The sequence below is a fragment of the Hyaena hyaena genome, unplaced genomic scaffold (genome assembly GCF_003009895.1).
Source record: "Hyaena hyaena isolate Hyena2069 unplaced genomic scaffold, ASM300989v1 scaffold_11, whole genome shotgun sequence".
NCBI lineage: Eukaryota > Metazoa > Chordata > Mammalia > Carnivora > Hyaenidae > Hyaena > Hyaena hyaena.
This window is the reverse complement of record NW_024080643.1, coordinates 382,586-406,399: the sequence shown is the minus strand read 5'-3', so window position 1 is coordinate 406,399 and position 23,814 is coordinate 382,586. Positions and strand designations below refer to the sequence as shown.

General features: G+C 37.6%; 1 protein-coding gene and 1 pseudogene across 5 annotated transcripts in view; both read right to left on the bottom strand.

Annotated features, from left to right (window-relative positions):
* The window catches only part of KATNAL1 (katanin catalytic subunit A1 like 1), a 98,916-nt gene that overhangs the window by 62,167 nt on the left and 12,935 nt on the right, over positions 1 to 23,814 (bottom strand). For all 5 annotated transcript variants that reach the window (XM_039254818.1, XM_039254793.1, XM_039254826.1 and 2 more), the window contains exons 2-3: positions 11,799 to 11,974; positions 9,686 to 9,846 (exon numbers count right to left, since the gene is read on the bottom strand). In XM_039254818.1, the coding sequence (XP_039110749.1) occupies positions 9,686 to 9,846; positions 11,799 to 11,960 (323 nt within the window). In that variant the 5' untranslated portion in view covers positions 11,961 to 11,974. The remainder of the gene's footprint in view (positions 1 to 9,685; positions 9,847 to 11,798; positions 11,975 to 23,814) is intronic.
* LOC120246984 lies at positions 12,752 to 15,949 on the bottom strand (annotated as a pseudogene).

Here is a 23,814-nt window from a genome sequence, read left to right as displayed (position 1 = left end):
CTTACTACTATTTTGTGCCCATTCCTTAGTCTATCTCTAATGAATTAAAACCTCTATCTTTCATTTGTCTTTTCCATAACATAAAAAGAAATGGTAGAAATACCAAGATATTAGGCACTTATTGTAATAAATCTCTATAATTCCAAAATAAAGTCTTCAAACGGGTGACTGGGTTCTACAAAATAAGAGACATGTTCCCTAGAGTAAACTTACATAAAAGAAATAAAATAATATAAAATAGCCAAATGAAATGACCTCCCACTCTCGGGATACTTTCTATCAGAATTTAGACCCTGGAAAAAATATCTACTCCCTCTGTCCTCACTCTCAGATGATCTTGCTTGCTTTTATTCCCCTCATCGAAATAACCAGAAGAGAATTTCCACAAATGCTCACCTCTCTACCTACACACTTCTCTACGTCTATATCCTTGCAACAACGAGCCTTCCCCCCAGTTACCCTGAGTCAGCCCTTGTCCACTCCAGCACACTGCCCCTGATAACAACCCCTCCCTCCCTGGCGTCATCAGCTTCCCCCTCCCCTGCAGCATTCTTGCCAGCCTACAAACACCCTGCTAGGCCCCTCCTCTCTGAAGCAACAAATTCTGACGCTACGTCTTCCCCAACTACCACTCAATTTCTCTGCTCCCCTTGTCAGCAAGACTCAGTGAAAAAATTACAAACACTCATTGTTTTCAATTCCTCTCTTCCCGTTCTCTCCATCTACCCCATTATTTGCTACCATTCCACGAAAACTGCTCAGCACAGTCACCAATGAGCTAATCCAATGTTGCTAAATCTAATACAATGTTCAATCCTTATCATACTTGACCTACGTGCAGAATTAGATAAAGCTGCTTACTAGAATCCTTAAACCCCAATTTCTCCTAAAAAATAGAGATGATAGGGGTACCTGGGTGGCTCAGTCAGTTGAGTGTCCGACTTCAGCTCAGGTCATGATCTCATGATTCATGAGTTCCAGCCCCGTGTCAGGCTCTCCACTGTCTTAAGAAGCCCACTTCAGATCCTCTGACCCCCTCTGTGTCTGCACCTCCCCCACTCATGCTCTCTCTAAAAAATAAGTACTAAAACGTTTAAAAAATAGAGATGATAATAATAGTATCTATTTTGGAGGGAGGTTGTGAGGATTAAGAAACAAATCCTGTAAAGAGTTTATTAGCACAGTACCTGGTTCACAATTAGGAATTCAAAAAATGTCAGTTATTGTGGTTAATCAACACTACCAGCTATATTCTGCCCACTAAAAATAAAGTCCACTCCATACTCCAGAAACAGAATCCTGGAAGAGAATAGGGCTCTAGAACGTTTTTTAAAAAGGGGTATAATCTCAACCTGCCAATCATATTAGACAAATAACTTATTCTACCATATAAAGAATGGTCTTAAAATTTCCTTCTTAAAATTCCTTACTTGCTGATGATTCCTAAATAACTAACACTAACCCCAAACTCTCTTAAGTTCTGGTTCTCATTTCCAGTTCCTATATAAATAGCTTGGTCTACATATTTAATTGTCTGCTCCAATTTTCCTCTCATTATCTGTATTTCACTAATCACCAAATCCTGTCCATTCTACCTCACTAACGGCTCTCACAAAGCCAGATGCTTAAGAGGGCACAGACATGTCTGTTTCTGAACCCCACCATATCCTCGCAAAGTGCTGGCACCTGGCACAGTACCTGGCGGCACCTCACACAGCACCTGGTATGTAACAGGCGCCAGCATCCGAGCTCGAGCTTTCGAGGATGCCTGGATGATTTTCTCTTATTGGTTTCTCGAGGCCAAGGTCTGTATGTCTATGACCTTTATACTTTCCAAAAGGCCAAAGTCCATGCCTAGCGTAGGGTGAATCCTCCTAAAATATACGCTGGAGAGATCAACGATACAGTGTTTTTCTCCCTAAAACTTCAAAACAGTTTTACAAAACAACCTCATCATAATTACATTTTATAGGGAGCAAAATGAAGTGAGGAGACATGAATGTAACTTGGAGGAATACTCAATTAGGGGTGGGACTGTTAAAAAGAAAAACACACACACAAAACTTGCTCTCCTGACTCTTAATCCCAGGAAAGTAACTGAGCCAGAGCCTGGATGAAACACCTATAAGGATGAGATGATAGTTTACTCTCTATTGGTACTTGACGTTGTCCTTACTTGATCTTTTTCCACTGCAAATCAGGCTTTAAAATGCTAGCAGTAACTTAATCTATTTGTGTATCTATAGAAACATAAAGCAACAACTTTAATACCAAGTCAATAAGAACTTCCTCTTTGCTGAAATTCTACAGAATAGCACAAATTGGATAAAAAGTAATTTTACTATTTCTGCGTACACAAAAACACACGGTGCCATTTCCCCTGGTTCCAGATGAAATAACATTAAAGGGCCTATTAAGAGTTCTATTTTACCTCTACAGAATAAGCCACATGTTTAACTCAGGCTTGTGGATCCTATTCCTACTGACATCTGCCCCAAAGCTGCCACTTAAAAAGAACTAATGCATTTATTTTTTTAAGTTGAATAAAGAACAGTTTGGGGCGCCTGGGTGGCTCAGTTGGTTGAGCATCTGACTTTGGCTCAGGTCATGATCTCACGGTTCATGAGTTCAAGCCCCACATCGGGCTCTGTGCTGACAGCTCAGAGCCTGGAACCTGCTTCAGATTCTGTGTCTCCATCTCTCTCTCTGTCTCTCTCCCACTCACACTTTGTCTCTCTCTCTCTCTCAAAAATAAATAAATGTTAAAAAAATCTTTAAAAAAAAAAAAGCTTATTGAATATATGCTTTATTGCTCCAATGCAGAAAATCTCTCACATCACTTCAGATCTCACCAGGAGAGACCATTTTTAAATGGTCTCATTAACAAGAATATACTTAATAAACTTACATGGAAAATATTATAAATAATTTAATTAATACAAAATACTCTCTCACTCAGGACACTAAAAATGATCTGAAGGCTTCCTCCTCTCTGGAGTTTAGCTCTAACATTGCCACCACCTCCTATCATAAACCATTTGTAGCTCAATTTCCTCACATTTAAGGCAATGAATCTAATTCATTTTCAAAGATTGCTTTGATATATTCAAGCAGCTGCTGGTGATTTAAAGCAGGATCGTGATGAAACTCAGCAGACATGTGACATATGAGGTATAACTTGAAAGGGTGTACAAACCACTGCTGGAGACCACAGAGCACAGATGACCCTGGTGTGCAGGAGCAGGGCCGAGAAGGGCTAGAAGCGTTAGACGTCCGTTAAGGGAAAAGGACAGAGCCACAAACAGGGTTGCCAAATTTGTAGCTAATGCGAAACCTATCAGATGCATCCCAGAAACATTTTGTACAAAACAAGGTAAATTATATTTTCCTATTGACTCACACTGTAATTCTAGCGTAGTGTCCCCATAGGAAAAAAAAAAAGTAACTATATTTAAAATATCACTATCTCTTTCATTAAGTATCTTCAGTTTCTTTAGTCTCTCACAATCTCTAACAAGAATTTAGTCAAGTTGGTAATAGATCTATCTATGGATTAGGATATATTAAAAACACATCCACAGGTACCACTGAACACATGTAGGAAAGTACCACAGCAAGGTGGATATAAATAAGTTGAAAAGATTTAGGCTCAAATCCTGGTTCTGCCACTTACTTGTTCAGATGACTTTGGGAAAATAACAAACTCCATAAGCTTCAATTTCCTCATCTGTAAATGGCATTCATAATAATAAATTAGCAATAGTTAATGTGGGCAAAGAATAATAGTAGCTATTTCACGGAATCATTGGAGGTCTCATTAATATAATGCTTATACAACATACAGTAAGTGATCGATAATTAGTTGTCATCCCTTCCCTGAAAATGATCACCAGCTTCACAAGACTTGGACATTTAAAAAAACCATATATTCTCTGTCAGAGTTACTCAAAATGTTTCAGGAAACAAAGGATTTATGCAGAATGAGCAGGGAGGAAACAAAGGAATTTTATAAAGAATGTTGTCATTTTTTAAATTCTGTTATTCTCTTATTTATCTGAAAAAAAAATACTGTAGTACTTTATTCCAGAGTTGACCATTCATTTTAATTACTCATTCTAGATCAGTTACTGTCTTAGACATTAAAGTCTTTTAACTAATTCCATCAAGTAGAGATTCCCATTTTACATACAATGAAACTAACATTTGGAGAGATTAACTAAGTCCTTCAAGGTCCTGAAGCAAGTGACTGGCTGTGGCAGGAATGGAATTCAAACTCAGATCTCATGGATTTCAGTCAAGTGTCCTCCCACTAAGCCAAGAATATCTAAGGACTATACCTGCTACTCACTATCTCTAGGTGAAAATTTCATTATGTTTTGTTGTATGTGACCTGTAGAAGAAACAAAATTGTAAAAGGAGGAAAATAATTCTACAACTCTGACCTCCCAAAACTTTAAACCCTAAACTTGCAGTCAATTTACTTGTATCATCAGCCCATGCACAATACTCAAGAATTCCTTCACTAGAACCTTGTGAAGTGATCAAGTGTTTTCACATTGTTGATGATATACATGAGAATGGGAATCTTCCTCCCCCAAAAAAACAATATACAGTCTTGGATTTGCTTTTATTGATTAAGGTTTTCTGATCCATAAAGAAAATGTGTGTGTGTGTGTATGTGTGTGTGTGTGTGTGCGCGCGTGAGTGTGCGTGTATACACACACAATGGCTGCATACAGGAAAAATTCTTTTATAATTTACTATGGAGAAAAGAGGTTCATAGAAATACATCATTCTGGTCCATTCATTTGTCACTTTCATTAAGAGTAAGGATTAAAACACAAGCATAAATATAAATAAAATCTCTGTTATGGGCAGTTAATGGAGGACAAATAAAACAGTGGGCTAATGTTTCTCTAACAAGAAGTTTTCAGTAAGTGTTCTTCAATGGGAAATTACGAGCCACACTTTTTTATTCAGTTTGCTTTTTAAAATACATCATGGTGCTCTAGCAATTTTGAACAGATATTTCCTACACTGTAAATTATTTCCAGGACCAGATGACTTCACTGGCAAATTCTACCAAACATTTAAAGAACAGTTAACACCAATCCTTCTCAAACTCTTCCAAAAAATCAAAAAGAGGGGACACTTCCAAACTCATTTTATAAGGCGAGCATTACCCTGATATCAAAGCCAGGTAAGAATACTACAAAAAAACTATAGACCAATACCCTAATAAATACAAAACTTAACAAAGTATGAGTAAAATGTTCCTATTGAATATGAATTCAACAATACATTAAAAGGATTATATAATCCAACCAAATGGGGTTTATCCCTGGGAGATCAGGGTGGTTCAACATATACAAATCAATAAATGTGATACAACACATTAACAGAATGAAATAAAAAATCATATGATCATCTCAATAGATGCAAAAAAAAAAAAAAAAACCCAAAAAAAAAAAAACATGTGACAAAGTACAATAGTCTTTCATGATAAAAACCCTCTACAGGGGCGCCTGGGTGGCTCAATCGATTAAGCGTCTGACGGGCTCAGGTCATGATATCATGGCCTGTGAGTTCAAGCCCTGCATCGAGCTCTGTGCTGACGGCTCAGAGCCTGGAGCCTGCTTGGGATTCTGTGTCTCCCTCTCTCTTTCTCTGCTCCTCCCTTGCTCATGCTCTCTCTGTCTCAAAAATAAAAATAAACATAAAAAAATTTCTTTAAACCCTCCACAAATTGGGTACAGAAGGAACATACCTCAACATAATAAAGGCCTGATACAATTAAGCCCACAACTAGTATCATACATTAACAGTGAAAAATGAAAAGCTTCTGCTCTACAATCAGGAATAAGACAAGGGTGCCCACTCTCATCATTCTTGCTCCGTATATACTAGAAGTCCTAGCTAGTGCCATTAGGCAAGACAATAAAATAAAAGGCATCCAAATCAGAAACCAAATGACAACCAAAAGCTGTCATTATTTACAGACAATATGATCTTATACATTAAAAAAAAACCTAAAGACTCAATCAAAATTCTCTTAGAACTAATCAACAAATTCAGCAAAGTTGCAGGATATAAAATCAACATACAGAAATCAGTTGTGTTTCTACATACTAACAAGGAAACATATGAAAAAAGAAAGACAACAATCCCATTCACAATAGCATCAAAAACAATAAAATCCTTGGGAATAAATTTAACCAAGGACATGACAGACCTGTACAATGAAAACTATAAAACTTTAATGAAAGAAATTGAAGAAAATAAAAACAAGTGGAAAGATGCCCCATGTTTATGGATGGGAAGATTAATACTGTTAAAATGTCTATACTACCCAAAGCCATCTACACACTTAACACAATCCCTATCAAAATTCCAATAGCATTTTTCACAAAAATGGGGGGAAAAAGTCTAAAATTTGTATGGAGTCTAAAAGACCCTAAATAACCAAAGCAATCAGGAGAAAGAACAAAGCCAGAGGCATCACACTTTTGATTTCAAACTATACTACAAAGCTTTAGTAATTAAAACAGTAGAGTACTGGGGTGCTTGGGGGGCTCAGTCAGTTGAGCATCCAACTTCAGCTCAGGTCATGATCTCACAGCTTATGAGTTCAAGCCCCACATCAGGCTCTGCAGTGCAAGTGTGGAGCCTGCTCAGGACTCTCGCTCTCTCCTCTCTCTGCTCCTCCCCTGCTCGTGCTTTCTCTCTCTTTCAAAATATATAAGCTTAAAAGAAAAACAGTACAGTACTGTCCTTAAAGCACAAAGACTAATGGGACAGAACAGAGAGGACAGAAATAAACCCTTGCATTTATGGTCAACTAGTATTTGACAAGAAAGCTAAGAATACTTACTGGGGAAAGAATAGTTTCTTCAACAAGTGGTGTTGAGAAAATTGGATAACCACAAGCAGAAAAATAAAACTGGACCCCTATCTTAAACCATTCACAAAAATGAACTCGAACTAGATTTAAAAGACAAACATAAGACATTAATATTGTAAAACTCATAGAAGAAAACATGGAAAGAAACTCCTTGGCATTGGCCCTGGCAATGATTTTTTGGATAGGACATCAAAAATACAAGCAACAAAAGCAAAAGTTAAGTGAAACTACATCAAACTAAAAAGCTTCTACACAGCCAAAGAAAAAAACCAAAAATGAAAAGGCAGCCTACTATGGGAAAAAATACTTGCAAACCATATATTGGGGTAAAGGGTTAATATTCAATATTCAAAATATATAAAGAACTTCTACAACTCAACAACAACAACAAAATCCAATTAAAAATGGACAGAGGAACAAAAATAAGTATTTTTCCAAAGGAGACATCCAAAATGGCCCACAGGTATAGAAAAAAATGTTCAATATTACTAATTATCAAGAAAATGCAAATCAAAACCACTATGAGATATCACCTCACACCTGTTGGAACAGCCCTCATCAAGAAGACAAGAGGAAAGTGTTTGCAAAAATGTGGAAAAAAGAGAACCGTTATTCACTGTTAATGGGAATGCAAATTGGTTTAGCCACTGTGGAAAACAGTATGGCAGTGCTTCAGAAAATTCAAAATCAATCTACCAAATGATCCATCAATTCCACTGCTGGGTACATATCCAAAGGAAATAAAAACAGGATATGGAAGAGATACATGAACCCTCATGTTGACTGCAACATTATTCACAAGAGCCAAGCTGTGGAAACCATCTAAGTGTTTGTTCATATAGTGGAATATTATTATTCAGGCATGAGAAAGGAAAAAATCCTGCCATCCACAGCAACATGGATGGACCTTGAGGGCATTAAAGTAAGTGAGAGATCACACAGAGAAAGACAAACACTGTATGATATCACTTACACGTGAAATCTAAAAAAAAACCAAAACTGTAACAACAGAGAGTTAAATAGCAGGGGCTGAGAATTGGGAAAATGCTTAAGATTACAAACTTGCAACCAGCAGATAAATAAGTCCTGGGCGGGGGGTGGGGGTGGGGGTATCGAACATACAGCATAGAGATAATATACAACAATGCTGTATGACAACTTTCAAAGGTGCTAAGAGACTAGATCTTAATTGTTCACACACACACAGATAATCAGACTGCCATATATATACATATCTCAAATCAACACATTGTACACCTTGCCTCTATAATGTTATATTTTAACATACCTAAATAAGGTTGTTGTCAGCTTTTAGCTGTAAACTAGAAGCATATTTCTGAATTAATGACTTTCAGAAAAAGACTAAGGTATTTTCTTACACACACACATACACAAAATCTTCAAGTTCTGATAAATCAAAATGGCATTATTTATTTTTTTCAGTATCTACTTTAGAACCTCCATGGTAACAACCCTAGGACTCCTGCAATGTTGACTTTGGAGAGATAATGATTATCTTAATCCAAAACACCTCAACGTGGTTACATCTGCAGAAAAGGGCTCTGTTGTTGTAGACTTTAGAGAAGAATCATCATCTAGTGTTTTTATAATGGGAATCATAAAATTATCTGAAAGTCAGTGGAAAAACCCCTGAAGGAATAAATTAACCACTTTTCACAGTTTTTTAAATGCTTTTAGAAAATTTCAAGATCAACAAGTTAAACACATGATCACATCTACTGACGGAAAGGAAACTTACTTTGTATGATGCAACACTCCGGTCACAACAGCACTTCACAGTCTCAAAGCCAGACAGACCTAAATTCTGATCATGGTCTAGCTTAACTTATAGGTGAGGAGGGGCTCTCAGGTCTCAGTTTCCTCACTTGTACAATTCATGGAATTATTCATTCAGTGTCGATTGAATGCCTACTATGTATCAAACACTGTTTTAGCAATAGCAGTTCGTTGTTTATAATTTGTTCTGAGAAAATAAAATCATGGCCCTTGCCCTAGCACAGCTCCTAATTTTGTGAAAAGACAAAGAAATACAACATGCTAACTGCTATGAACAAACCGATGTACTTGAGCAAACCAAGAAAAGCTGCAGACAGAAAAAAACAGTGGAGCCGAGACTCGAACAATGAATATGAACTGCTCAAACAGGAATTATGGGAATCCCCTGAAGAAAACAGACTGGGCAAAGACAAAAAGACAGGAAAAAGCAAGAAGAGACAGGTTTAAGGTAGATAATGCGTAGGCTGGGCATCAGGGAGATACAATTTAGTGCATTATATGCCACACTAGGGAATCTGACCTTTAACTTTTAAGGAATGATAAGGTTCCTTCTACACTACGACTCTGGAAACTGGCTGTAGGCCTGACCAGATGAATCCAATCCATCATTTCATCTAAAGTTGTAAGAGTCTTCTAAAGCAAAAAAAAAATTTAATGCAAAAAAGCCCTCCAAGTTTTGATGCTGATGGGAAATCTAAACTACCTCACTCACTGAACTGATCAACTTTAGGACTAGCAGATTTCCACTGTTATGATTACAGTAGTAAAACATTCTAAAAACAAGATATATGACAAATGATTTACTTCCATTCTACATCAAATATAAACTGTATAAACTGATAGGTGTGAAAACTGTAAACACAACATATTAGATTTACATACCCCTGAAATATCTTTCATACTTTGTTTAGATGAAGCTTCACTTTCTTCATCCTAAATATCAATTAGCTATAAAAGTACCTAAAGAGAATATAAAGTCCCGTTTACCTGTGCTCTGCGGGTACAGGGGGCGGCCAGACAGCAGGGTCCCTAAATGGTTCGTCTTGACAGGACACAGGGAAATCTGGGGGCTTGTCAATTTTAAAACTTTCCAAAGTGCTGACAATACTTTTAACTTGTTCATATTCTTCCAGTAATTCCTGCCGAACCTTAAAAGGAAATAATCTTTATGCTAGAAACTGTTTAAAGTTTACATGAATGGCAAATAATAAACTGCTACTGAATGCAAGTCTTCTCAATAGCAAAGCAGGCAAAATGAATCATTAAAACATTAAGAAAAACAAAGAACTATGTAAAGTAATACAGAGGGCAAGAACTGGATTGGAAAAAAGCCATTATTATATACCTTTTTATAAGGGAAGTAGTTGTTTTTTTCAAAATGGAACTCTATTTCTACCAATGAATGTGATGACCATTAATGTAATTTAAAACAAGCAAGAAGGCAGTACCAAGTTAACCACTCCCAGAAATCTAAAATGTTATGCTAAATCCTTTTAATATATTTGAAAATAGCTTCCAGGATATTATCAGCCAGAATCAACAACAGCATTTCCTACTCCTAATAATATCACTAGGACATTGTCTGTTCACATGAAAGGCCTGTTAGGAGCATCTGAAAACCTGAAATGGTATAATACTAAGCATTACCCACTTCCAATTTTTTTAAGTTTATTTATTTATTTTGAGAGAGAAAGAGAGCTAGCAGGGGAGGGGCAGAAACAGACAGGAACAGAGGATCTGAAGCGGGCTCTGTGCTGAAAGCAGAGAGTCAGATGTGGGACTCTAACTCATGAACCGTGAGATGATGACCTGAGCTGAAGTAGGACGCTTAACCGACTGAGCTACCCAGGTGCCCCTCCAATTTTTATTTAAATTCTCTTTCACTTAAAACCTGAATTCTTCTAGCCTTGTTTAAATTCTTTCAAGTATTGGATAAAGTTCGTTTTGAGTTCATAGGCAAGATTTTTCCCTTATTTAAAAAACTTCACGGAGTTCCTACCACGTGGAACTTCTTGTGTTTTCAAACTTTGAGACCAAACTAATTTTCAAAGGTAAACAGATAATAGATTGAAAATTGCATTCATAAATTCCTTTTAACAATTCTAATTTTTTTGACCAGAAAGTATATACTTTACAGTAGAGAAAAATAAAAATCTAGGTAAAATTCAACTGCTAATATATGCAATTATATACTTGGAGAAATAAAATTACAGAACCTAATGGAAACAAACAGTAAAAATAACTGAATAGAAACGGTCACTATTTAACACAGTTAAGGAATTGTCAAAAGTATTTCCATGCTAGATTACTAAAGCACTCTTGCCGGTGGCTAGTCTGCAGGAGCACAACTACAAATTTCAACTTGAGTTAAAGCAAGTATATTGTTCTCACGCAACATAATTTGGTAACGCTTAAGTCAGAAAAAAAGCCAAATTTACCCTGAAACCTTAGTGAAACATCAATTTCTGACATGGAAAAATTAGAAGAAACACTTGAAAGGCATTAGTACATTAAAAAGCAACTTCAAAGGAATGCTTGACTTTGTACTTTTAATTTTAAAAGGATTTTAAGTTTTAAGAATAAGTGGGGAAATTCTAATTCAAGTTTTTATTAACTGTACTATTATATAATCAAGTTGTACAGTCAAGAGACACAGCAAATATATTAGCTTTATTAGATTATTGATTCCTTTGTATTTGTAGGGAGTCTTTCAAAAGACCCTTTTAAGAAAGAGGAAACTTTCTTAAAGGAAAAGTTTTGTGAAATGGGTCAAAACTACACGTAAAAATGAAAGGGAAAAGGGTGAGCAGAAATACCTTATATCAAAAATTTATAAACACACACAACTAGGTGACTGATCACGAAAATTTTAAAAATTAAAAGTAAACTCAATTACAATTAAGTATCTTCAAAATGTGTCTCATGAAAGATATTATCAAAAAGATTAACTAGGCAAGACAAAATTATTCAGAGTACATTTTAAATATATTTCAGTATTCAGACAAGAAATAACTATTTACAAAACCTCCTACTAATTTTCCAACTCTAGTCTCTCAAGTATAACATAACTGTCGCCCTCACCTGAGTGGGTCTTACTTACCTGTTGCCATTTGCCTTTGACAGCCGGGTCTCTGACTGACTGGCAGTGCCTCTGAATTTGCTGTATCACCCCCTGGTAGTATACCATTGAGGAGTCATAGTTTCCAAGAAGGGCGTATTCTCTTCCCTTCTTTGCATTGTCACAAATCTCAGCCAAATTCATCTTCCTGCAGAGACCTAAAGAGAACAAACACATAATGTCTTTTTATTAAGGTTTCAGCTCCAACTTTAGAACATTTTTTTCTTATTCTTGAAAATATCTGCTTAAAAGTACTTTCAAAGTCAAAATGGTTCTCTCATTCTTTGAGGTTATCTGAATGCACCTTATGATATGGAGCAGAGTTTCTAATTTCAGAAGTACAAAGGAGATCATAAAGGAACACCCAAGAAGGTAACACAGAGAGAAATTACACAGCTCTCAACCAGTGGTTTATGTTACAGGTACATACATTGGCCACTAGCTTTCCTTGCTCGTTTATAATTACCACAAGCTGTAATTACAATAAAGAGGAACTTGATTTCATTCAATTCATTCTTGACGATGTAGAAATATATGAACATCACTGCTGAAATTAGTTCTCCCTAAAACATTTTGGCCCCCAAAACAAAAAGTCATGCTTTTTCTTTTCTTTAAGAAAGACAAAATGTTTTATTTTAAAACACTGGAAAAACCACTGAGAAGACAAATGTCCATTATACAATCATGAATGTTAAGTATCTGGAAACTATAAATCTTCTAAAATGTGGTAAGGCACTTCCAAAGAGCTAAATATTGCAAATTATTCTACCATATGCCTTCTCTATTATCAACAATACCTGATATGATGAAAAATACCACAAAGACCCAACTAATTATTCAAAGTCACCATCTTAGGGTTTGACTTAATTACACAAGTAAAAGTTTTGTCCAAGATGTTCCTGTCACAAGACACTTCCGGGTGAATCTCAGAAATGTTAACAAAAGTATCTTCCTTTTATGCCTGTGACTGTGTGAGTATTGCTGTACTGTTGGTTAATAGCCATTACAGATCCTGGTTCTAGGCCAGCCCAAGGGTCTTAAAGCATCGAAGGCTTGAAGTAACTTTCTAACTCATTAGACATTCTTTTTTCTCTACCACACCCTGATCCCAATGGTGTAGACATCCTTGGAGAATCCTAGGGGTAGGTCTGCAGCTGCCCTGGGGAGGAGCCAAATTGCTGCTGGGACCCCGTGAGAGACTTGGAGTAGGAACAAGGGTGGATGTGGGGGACGCCAGAGGGTGGAGACCCAAATCAGCCCCTCACCCCCTGGGGAAGCTCTCGCCCTGTCTCTCCCTGTCCCGTAGGGAAGCCGAATGGTGGCTGGTGTGTGTGGTGGACTCCCAAACCCGTCCTGAGGGGAGGAAAGCTGCAGTCGCCTCCAACCAGGGTACCAGAAGCTGCTCAAGCTACCCCAGCCTCCTATAGCCATGCCAGGGTAGGGAACAGTCAGGGGTCAAAAATTCTGTCAATGTGTATCAGGAGATGAAGACAAAGACCTCACTGTTGCTTCTCCCCCCAAAAAGCCACACTTAAGAAATCTATTTTAAAGGAACATGGACAGTTTATAGTTGTCCATGCATCACTTATATGTATTTAAATGTCCCATACAACTTAAATTTAAGTAAAAACCTGTGAATGAAACTACCTGAGCCTCTTTTTCTCCTCAAATTGTAATCTTCTATGATCTTGTCATTCTCTAAAGCTTTCTGCCTGTGCAAATAACTATCACTCATCTTTCCCCTTCGACAAATGTGAGGAAGAGTATCGTCTGACCCTCTAGTTTCTACCAAAGCTCTCTGGCCAAGGAATTCTGGCTTTTCTTCCTGGCTTCCCAAAAGTCTCCCAGAATCATCCAAAGGCTCCTATGCAAAGATACTTTCCACTAAAGACTACAAAGTGTAGGAAGTTCAGAAGAGAGAGAGAAGAACGGTATCCTAGAGGAGTCCAAATTGCCGTGCTCTTATTTCCCATAACAGGAACCAATGAATCCACTTAATAGAGAAAATCAAAGTATTTCTCCATGCCTTTTTGAGGGAATTAATTTCTGCTGTGAGTAGCCTGGCTCCTTCTCTCCACCTCTTATCTATTCTCAAGGGGCTCAAAAACTCTCCCTCAAAATTAAGCATGTCTAGTTCTTGGCATTTCAATGGACTCCAGTATATTCTGAAAAATAAGGCTATTTCCTTTATGTGTTTTGATAGGTTATTAGTCCCTTCTCCCCACATAAGTTCCTTACAGGCAGCATCTGTATCACTTTAGAACTGCACCACAACAAAGAGTACACTTCCTTTGCACAATCAGAAATGGCAGCATTCAACCAGTCCACCTGCAGAACATCGGGCAACCATGCAAAGCCCCTTCTTCAAATTAGAACATTAACACAAAGCAATAAGGTCTCATTATAGTGAATGAGCGGTAATTAACAAGTCCAGAAGAAAGAAAAAAAAGCTGTTTCACATATTATTTTCTTTTAAAGCCACTGTGACACAAAAGCATTAATAATGCTAATATGTGCAGGTACACAACTACCCAGGATAAAAATATCTTCATGTCGGGATGCCTGGCTGGCTCAGTTAAACATCCAACTCTTGATTTCAGCTCAGATCATGATCTCATGGTCATGAGATCGAGCCCCATAATTCTCTCTCTCTCTCCTTCTGTTCTTCTCCCCATTCCCACATGCTTGCTCTCTGTCTCTCTCTGTGTCTCTGTCTCTCTCTGTGTCTCTGTCTCTGTCTCTGTCTCTCTCTCTCAAAATAAAAACCAGTATCTTGGGGCACCTGGGTGGCTCAGTCGGTTAAGCATCTGACTTCGGCTCCATGATCTCACGTTCGTGGGTTCAAGCCCTGAGTCAGGTTCTGTGCTAACAGCTCAGAGCCTGGAGCCTGCTTCAGATTCTGTGTGTGTGGCTCTCTCTACCCCTCCTCCACTCATCCTCTGTCTCTCTCTGTCTCAAAAATAAACTATAAAAAATTTTTTTAAAACCAATATCTTTATGTAAAGCAGGGGTCAGCAAACTCTTTGTATAAAGAATCAGACAGTTAACATTTTAGGTTACAGTAATAACCTCTGACTACAACTTTTTATAAAACCAGCCTCCTAGTAAGAATGAAGTTCCTTTAGGGGGATAATATTTCATTTAGCTGAGACTCAAAATTAGTGTTCCCTATAATCAAAATCAACTGCAAATGTTCATATGGTAATGCTGCTTTTTTAATAAGAATTTAGGTATTTCATGTTTGAAAATGACTTTTTACCCTGAGAGGTGCCATGCCGTCACATACATATGATTTCAATTCACCATTTTCATTGTTTGGAAGATATCTACAGACTTTATTCTTCTCTTAGTATTTGTCTTTCATCTTTCAGCATATTCTTACACTTCAGACCAATCACTTCCAATTAGAGGTTAAGGTGGGTGCAAGTGCCTCAACTGCACAACGGAATGGATTTTGTAATATGGTCATTTCCCTTGCACTTGCGTCAAAGTCTGAGAAAGGCTGCTGACATCGAGCTCAGAAAATATATCTACTTCAAACCTGAGTGGGAACGGCGACGTCATTTCTTTACCTTAACTCCTGTTGGCCTGGAAAGCTACATAAAACAGCTTAATGTTATTTGTGATTCAAACACCACAAGTTGGCATCGAAATCACTTCTCGTTTTGCATACAAGCACAGTTTGGCTTGGAATTTTAGGTTGAGTTCTTTAAGAAACATGACCAAGTCTGTAGCGGAAACTGATTTCCAAAGCCATTCAGTGATCAATCACAGTGTTTGAGAGCAGTTCCTCTCGTTCAGAAAGATCTCAAATCAACTCCAAGCTCAGAAGACCGGAATAGAACTTTACCATCACTACTAAGCTCTGAACTGTAGTGTGGTGAGGCGGGACGGGCCATTCGGCTTCCATCCTGACCAAAATGCATGGAGCTAACACCAAGTCAATGAGAGCAACACACTTGAGTCTAGACACACTACTACTTCTGTATTTCATGATACACTCAAATACTCTCTGCAAAATACCTGCTGATAAATAAAATAAATAACTGTATCTTTTAAACACTTTACATTTTCACAGTTTCGTAAATTTGTTCACCTAAGCCGTTTTCTGTTGGAGACATTTTTACCGCCATCAATTGTAATGTATCTTAACAGACTGCACTTCTCAGATCATACAAACTCAGTGTTTCTGAACTTTTTGTAAATATTTTTGTCAGTAGTTACTCCGTGAGCACTATCATTAAAACCGATTCTTCAGAAACTTCAAACTTAGAATGGACTTCTTGAAAAACAGTAATTGAGCTGTATTGGTAACCTCTTGTCAACCCACAAAAGCCAAGGAAAACCACTCAAAATCATTTGCTTTGTTTTTTAATTGATTATTAATGTTCTCAGCCTTTGCAGCAACTGTTCTTGCCAAAAGGCTAATAGTTTTAAAAAGTTTGTTTTCTCCAGACACATTTCTTTGGCTACTACAACCAAACGCAATTTAGTTAAGGCACCATCAGTAAACGACTTCCTTACTTGACTAACAAATGAAATACTCAGAAACTTAATCTGGCTGCAGTCTAGTTTTCAATTAATAATTCTGCTGTGGTTAAGATATTCCTTTTTCCATTTTCTAATTTTTCTGACCCTTGTTTTCCTGTGAGTTGGGAATACTGTGATGAGTAATTAGTCTGGTAATATCAGTGTATACTGCATTTCCTTAGCACAGCTATCGTATCGCTGCATAATCAGTGCTTTGTCATCCAATTTGATAATCCATACTCTAGTGTACTTTATTTTTTATTTTTTTAATCTTTATTTATTTTTGAGAGCGAGAGACCACGTGAGCAGGGGAAGAACAGAGAGGGAGACACAGAATCTGAAGCAGGCTCCAGGCTCTGAGCCATCAGCACAGAGCCAGACGCAGGGCTCAAACTCACCAATTACAAGATCATGACCTGAGCCAAAGTCAGATGCTTAACCAACTGAGCCACCCAGGTACCCCTAGTGTACTTTAGAAGTATAACATATTGGAGCTCCTGGGTGGCTTAGTCAGTTGAGCGTCCAACTCCTGATTTCGTCTCAGGTCATGATCCAGGGTCATGCTCCATGCTGCATTGAGCTCCATGCTGAGCATGGAGCCTGCTGCTTAAGATTTTCTTTCTACCTCTACCCCTCTCCCCCACTCATTCTCTCTCTCTAAAATAAAAAAATAAAAATAAATTTTAAAAAGAAAAAAGAGGCAGAAAAACTTCCAACTCCTACTTTAAGGGCAGCATTATCCTGATACCAAAACTAGACATAGAAATTTACATAGCAACATCCCTCAGGAACACAGATACAAAAACCTTTAAATTTTAGGTAGTCAAATGCAATAATACATAAAGAATACAATGACCAAAGAAGGGTTAATACCAAATTAAAGATGGTTTATACTAAAAACCAATCAACAGAATTTTAAGAAACTAGAAATGAAATGATCATCTCAATAAATTCAGAAGCTTTGACAAAAAGTCAACACCATTCATAAGAACTTTTAGCTAACTGAGAAGAGAATGTCTTCAACCCAACAAAGAGCATCTATGAAATACCTACATCTAAAATCATATTTATTGTGAAAGAATGAATGCTCTCCCCCAAGATCAAAAAATAACAAGCTCAGTATGTTTGCTCTCATTCCTTCTATTCTACATTAGAACTAGAGATTCTAACCAGTGCACTTAGGGAAGGGAAAAAAAATAAATAAAAGGCATACAGATTGGAAAAGAAGTAAAGTTGCTTTTATTCATATACAACCTGATTATTAACGGAGAAAATCCTAGAGAATCTACAACAGCTACTAGAATTAATAAGTGAGTTTTGTAACTCAGAAGTTATTATGTTGCATGACACAAGGTCAATATAAAAAATCAACTGCATTTCTACATACTAATAATTGAAAACAAAAATCAAAAAAATGAAATCACCAAAAAATATTAAATACTCACAGATAAATTTAACAAAATACACCCAAGAACATAACTTTGAAAACTACCAAATCTTGCTAAGAGAAATTAAAGATGACCTAAATTAATGGATATGTGTGCATACGCACATTTATGAACTGAAACATTCAATATAGGTAAGAGGTCAATTCTCTCTAAAGTGATCCATAAATTCAATACAATCACGATCAAAATTCCAGCAGCCTTTCTTGTAAAACCTGACAAGCTGATTTCAAAATTGATATGGAAATACAAAGGGCACAGAATAGCCAAAACAGATTAGCTAACAAGTAAAGTAAGACAATTTATACCATCTGTTTCCAAGATTTACTACAAAGTTGTTGCAATGAAGACAGTGGGGGAGTGGCGTACTACAGACCATATTCACAGACTCACAGACCAATGGAACAAATAGTGCAGAAAAAGTTCCATACGTATATGGCCAATTAATTTCTGACAAAGTTCTCAAGTCAACAAGGACAATTTTTTTTTCTAAAAAGGGTGCTGAAACAACCAGATATCCATAAGCAACCTCATGAGGAATGTGAACCTCAATTCTTACCTCACATCATATACAAAAATCATCTCAAAATGAATTGATGCCTAAACATAAAACTATAAAACTTTTGGAAGACAACCCAAGGCATGGGGGGTGGGGGGCACCAGTTCCCCAAGCCCAAGCTCCCATAGGGCAATGCATAACGAGCCAGCTGACATCTGTATATACAGTAGGCTGCACTACAGGAGAGGAGTCCTCAGTTAGGGAGCCCAATCTATTATACTGAACAGTATATGCGTATCTATCCTTTATTCCAAAGGAAGATACTCTTTCTTCTAAGGCTATAAGCAAGCCTAACCTTTGTTCTGGAGGAAGACACAATATCTACTTTTCAAGGCTGTTCAACTCAGTATAAATGTTCAACCTAGGGAACCTCTTTGCCTTTTCTATGTTGAATCTTTTGTGTGTGTTTATCACACGTCTTTCTCTTTCTTGGTTTACTCCCTTACTTTTATAAAACACATTTTCCATAGATGGGAGGTAGAGTTTTTGAGACTTTATTCTACCTTTATTCTACCCTCATACATTTGTGACAGTTTGATTAGCTACTGAATTCTAGTTTGGAAATAATTTTCCTTCAGAATTTTGAAGGCACTGCTTTATTACCTTCCAGGTTTCAATTAAGTTGGAAAGACTAAAGTCATTCAAATTCCTGATCCTTTACATATTATTTATTTTTTTTCCCTTTTATGCAAGTTTGTAGGATCTTCTCTTTGACCCAAGCTTTCTAAAATTGTTGATGATGTATTTGAAATGGGTCTATGTGGGGGAAAGATCCAACATGGCGGAGAAATAGGGGATCCAAAGTTCCCTCTTCCCTCAAACACAGCAGTGTTGAGGCCAAGGGACTTTGATTTCCAAGAGTCCGAGCTGCAGAGTGACAGAGACATCTCCAGGAGCCCACAGGGACAACATGGAGGGCCAAAGGTGAATGCAAACTAGGAGAGATAAAACAGGCAGCGTAGGCACAGATGGGAGGGATTCCCTTTTGCAGGATGACAAAGGGAAGAGAGAGGCTGTGAAAGTGTAGGACTGTATCTGGACAAAAGAAAATCCACAGACTGGGGATGGAGAAGAATCTAATCTCTAACTGCAGGGCTTTCTCCAGACTGAGGCCAGCTGCCCAGTTCACGTACCTGGGGAGGAGGGGAGCCAGCCCCGGAGTCAGTAACTAGCTCAGAGGTGCAGTCCACAGTGGGAGAAAACGATCCCTTCCCTTGAATGTTATGGGAATAAGGTATATAACCATTCAAAGAACAAAGACTGCCTGCAACCACCAGCCAAAGGCCATATATCAGCAGAACCAGGGGCACATGGAGCAAGACCCTTTAAGACATCAGGGTTTAAATCCCTGCTGAACACCAGAGAGGTGCCAGAGTTGGCAAAGCGGGACAAACTGCCTCATTCGCACCCATGACACAGTGAGGTGGGCCTGAACATTCCAGGGTGGAGAGACTGGGGTGTCACTATTTCTCTCCCCATCACCAACAAGGTGGGGCTTCAGGGAAGGGGCAGAGGGCCCACAGGGGAGGCAGGACTCGCCTACACCAAACCACGCCCCTCCACACCTGGTAACTGTGTATCCATCCGAGACTGATGCTGACTAACCAGACAGCCCTCCTCCAGACCAGCTCCTCCTCCAGACAAGGCACCCAGCAGTTTCGCATTTTCTGATTTAATTCTTGAACAATTCTTATTAAATATATTTTTTTCCTTCCTTTTCTCCTTCTTCTTTTTTCCCCTTCTCTAGTCTGGTTATTCTGGTTGTTGGCTTGTTTAAGCAGATAGATTTAATCTATTCTCTTTATACCTGTTCTGTATCTATCTTCTTTATTTTCCTCTCTTTCTCTCTCTCTGGATTAAGCCGCATAGTTTCTCTGCCTGGTCAATTTTCTTTTCTTTCCTTTTTCCCTCCCCACTTCTGTCATTTCTCTCTTTGTATGGGGATAAGACCTCTTCCACCAACACCACCACTGTTGCTGTTGTTGCTGGGTTTTGTTGCTGTTATTGTTTGTTGTTTTTGTTTTTTTGTGGTGTTTGTTTGTTTGTTTGTTTTCTCCAGGGCTATGTCAATGAACAAATCAAAGCACACCTCATGGAGGGTACAAAACAGCACTATGAGTAGGGAAATAAAACAACCAGAGTCACAACAACAGAAAATAAGCAACACACTCCAAAAACACCTCCTGAAGGTCCAGGCCCTAGGCAGTGTATGACCCCTCTTTAATGTAGTAGTGCTCACGGAAGCAGGACACATAACAAGCTTTTAAAACACATAAGGGACAGAAAACAAGCAAAAATGATGAAATGGAAGAATCCTTCTCAAAAGAAATTCCAGAATGAATTTAGAATAATAGTCATAAGATTAATTGTTTGGCTTGAAAAAAGCATAGAAGACAGAAGAGAATCTACTGCTGCAGAGATCAAGGAACTAAGAAATAGTCATGATGAATTAAAAAATGCTGTAAATGAAGTGCAAAATAAACTAGTGGCAGTGGCAGCGAGGACTGAAGAGGCAGAGGGGAGAATAAGTGAAATAGAAGATAAAATTATGGAAAAAGAAGCTGAGAAAAAGAGAGAGAAAAATTCTAGACCACAAGGGGAGAATTAGAGAACTAAGCGATTCAATGAAACAGAATAATACCTGTATCACAGGAGTTCCAGAAGAAGAGAGAGAGAGAAAGGGGCGGAAGGTATACTTGAATGAATCCTAGCTGAGAACTTCCTCAGTCTTGGGAAGGAGACAGATATTGAAGCTCAGGAGGCGCAGAGAACTTCCTTCTGATGTAACAGGAATCAATCTTCTACATGACATATCATAGTGAAACTGGCAAAATACAAACATAAAGAGAGAACTCTGAAAGCAGTTAAGGACTAACACGCCTTAACCTAAAAGAGTAGACACATAAGATTAGTAGCAGACCTATCTTCTGAAACTTGGCAGGCCAAAAGGGAGTGGCAGGAAATATTCAATGTGCTGAATAGGAAAAACATGCAGCCAAGAATCCTTATCCAGCAAGCCTGTCATTCAGAATAGGAGAGATAAAGGTTTTCCGAGACAAACAAAAACCAAACCACTAAACCAGCCCTATAGGAGATCCTAAGGGGGACTCTGTAAGTGGAATGTTGCAAAGATCACAAAGGCCCAGAGACATCACTACAAGCATGAAACCTACAGATAACACCGTGACACTAAATCCATATCTTTCAATAATAACAGTGAATGTAAATGGACTAAATACAACCAAAAGACACATATCAGAATGGATAAAAAAACAAGACCCATCTATTTGTTGTCTACAAGAGACTCATTTTAGACCTGAGGACACCTTCAGATTGAATCAGAAGGGATGGAAGAACCATCTATCATGCTCCTGGAAGTCAAAAGAAAGTTGGAATAGCCATACTTATATCAGACAAACTAGATTTTAAACTAAAGGCTGTATCAAGAAATGAAAAAGGGCATTATATCAAAATTATGGGGTCTATCTATTAAGAAGAGCTAACAGTTATAAATGTTTATGCACCCAATTTGAAAGCACTCAAATATATAAAACAATTAATTACAAACATAAGCAATCTTAAGTGGTAATTGCAGGGGACTTTAATACTCCACTTATAGCACTGGACAGATCATCTAGGCATAAAATTAATAAAGAAAAAATGGCCTTTACTGATACACTAGACCAGAAGGACTTGACAGATATATTCAGAACTTTTCATCCAAAAGCAGCAGAATACAAATTCTTCTGGAGTGTACATGGAACATTCTCCAAGATAGATCATATACTGGGTCACAAAACAGTCCTCAATAGGGGCACCTGGGTGGCTTAGTCGGTTAAGCGTCCGACTTTCACTTAGGTCATGATCTCGCGGTTCGTGGGTTCGAGCCCCTCGTCGGGCTCTGTGCTGACTGCCAGCTCAGAGCCTGGAGCCTGTTTCAGAGTCTATAACTCCCTCTCTCTCTGACCCTCCCCTGCTCATGCTGTCTTCCCTCTCTCTCCTAGAAATAAATAAAATATTTAAAAAAAAAGAAAAGAAAATTAAAAAAAAAAAACAGTCCTCAATAAACATAAAAGAATTGAGATCATACCATGCACATTTTCAGATGATAATCCTATGGAACTTAAAATCAACCACAGGAAAAACTTTGGAAAACCTCCAAATGCATGGAGTCTAAAGAACATCCTACTAAAGAATGAATGGGTCAACCAGGCAACTAAAGAATAAATTTAAACATATATGGAAACAAATGAAACTTAAAACACAACAGTCCAAATCCTTTGAGATGCAGCAAAAGCAGTCCTAAGAGGAACATGCATTACAATCCAGGCCTATCTCAAGAAACAAGAAAATTCCCAAATACAGAATTTAACAGAACACCTAAGTGAACTAGAAGAACAGCAAAGAAACTCCAAACCAAGCAGAAAAAGGGAAATAATAAATATTAGATCATAAATAAACAATATTGAATTAAAAAAAAAAAACTCACAGTAGAACCAATCAATGAAACTAAGAGCTGGTACTTTGAAAAAAATAAATAAAATTGATAAACCCCTAGACAGACTTCTCAAAAAGAAAAGAAAGAGGACCCAAATAGTTAAAATCATGAATGAATTTGGACTTATCATAACCAATCCCTCAGAAATACAATTAATCAGAGAATACTATGAAAAATATGTGCCAACAAACTGGACAACCTGAAAGAAATGGACAAATTCCTAGATACCCACACACTACTAAAACTCAAAGGGGAAGAAATAGAAAATTTGAACAGACTCATATCCAGTGAAGAAATTGAATCAGTTATCAAAAATCTCCCAATCAATAAGAGTCCTGGGCCAGACAGCTTCCCAGGAGAATTCTACCAGACATTTAAAGCAAATCCTTCTCAAGCTGTTCCATGAAATAGAAATGGAAGGAAAACTTCCAGACTCATTCTATGAATCCAGCATTACTTCGATTCCAAAACCAGACATAGACCCAGCAAAAAAAGAGAAGTACAGGCCAATATCCCTGATGAATATGGATGCAAAAATTCTCAAAAAGATACTAACAAATCGAATTTAACAGTATATAAAAAGAATGATCAAGTCGGATTCATTCCTGGGCTGCAGGGCTGGTTCAATATTTGCAAATCAATCAATGTGATATATCACATTAATAAAAGAAAGGATAAGAACCACATGATCCTGTCAATAGATGCAGAATAAGCAGTTGACAAAATACAGCATGTTTTCTTAATAAAAACCCTCAAGAAAGTTGGGATAGAAAACACATACCTAAATATCATAAAAGCCATATATGAAAAAGCCCACAGCTAATATCATCCTCAATGGGGAAAAACAGAGAGCTTTCCCCCTGAGATCATGCACATGACAGGGATGTCCACTCTCACCACTACTGTTTAAGACAGTGTTAAAAGTTCTAGCCTCAGCAATCATACAAAATGAAATAAAAGACATCA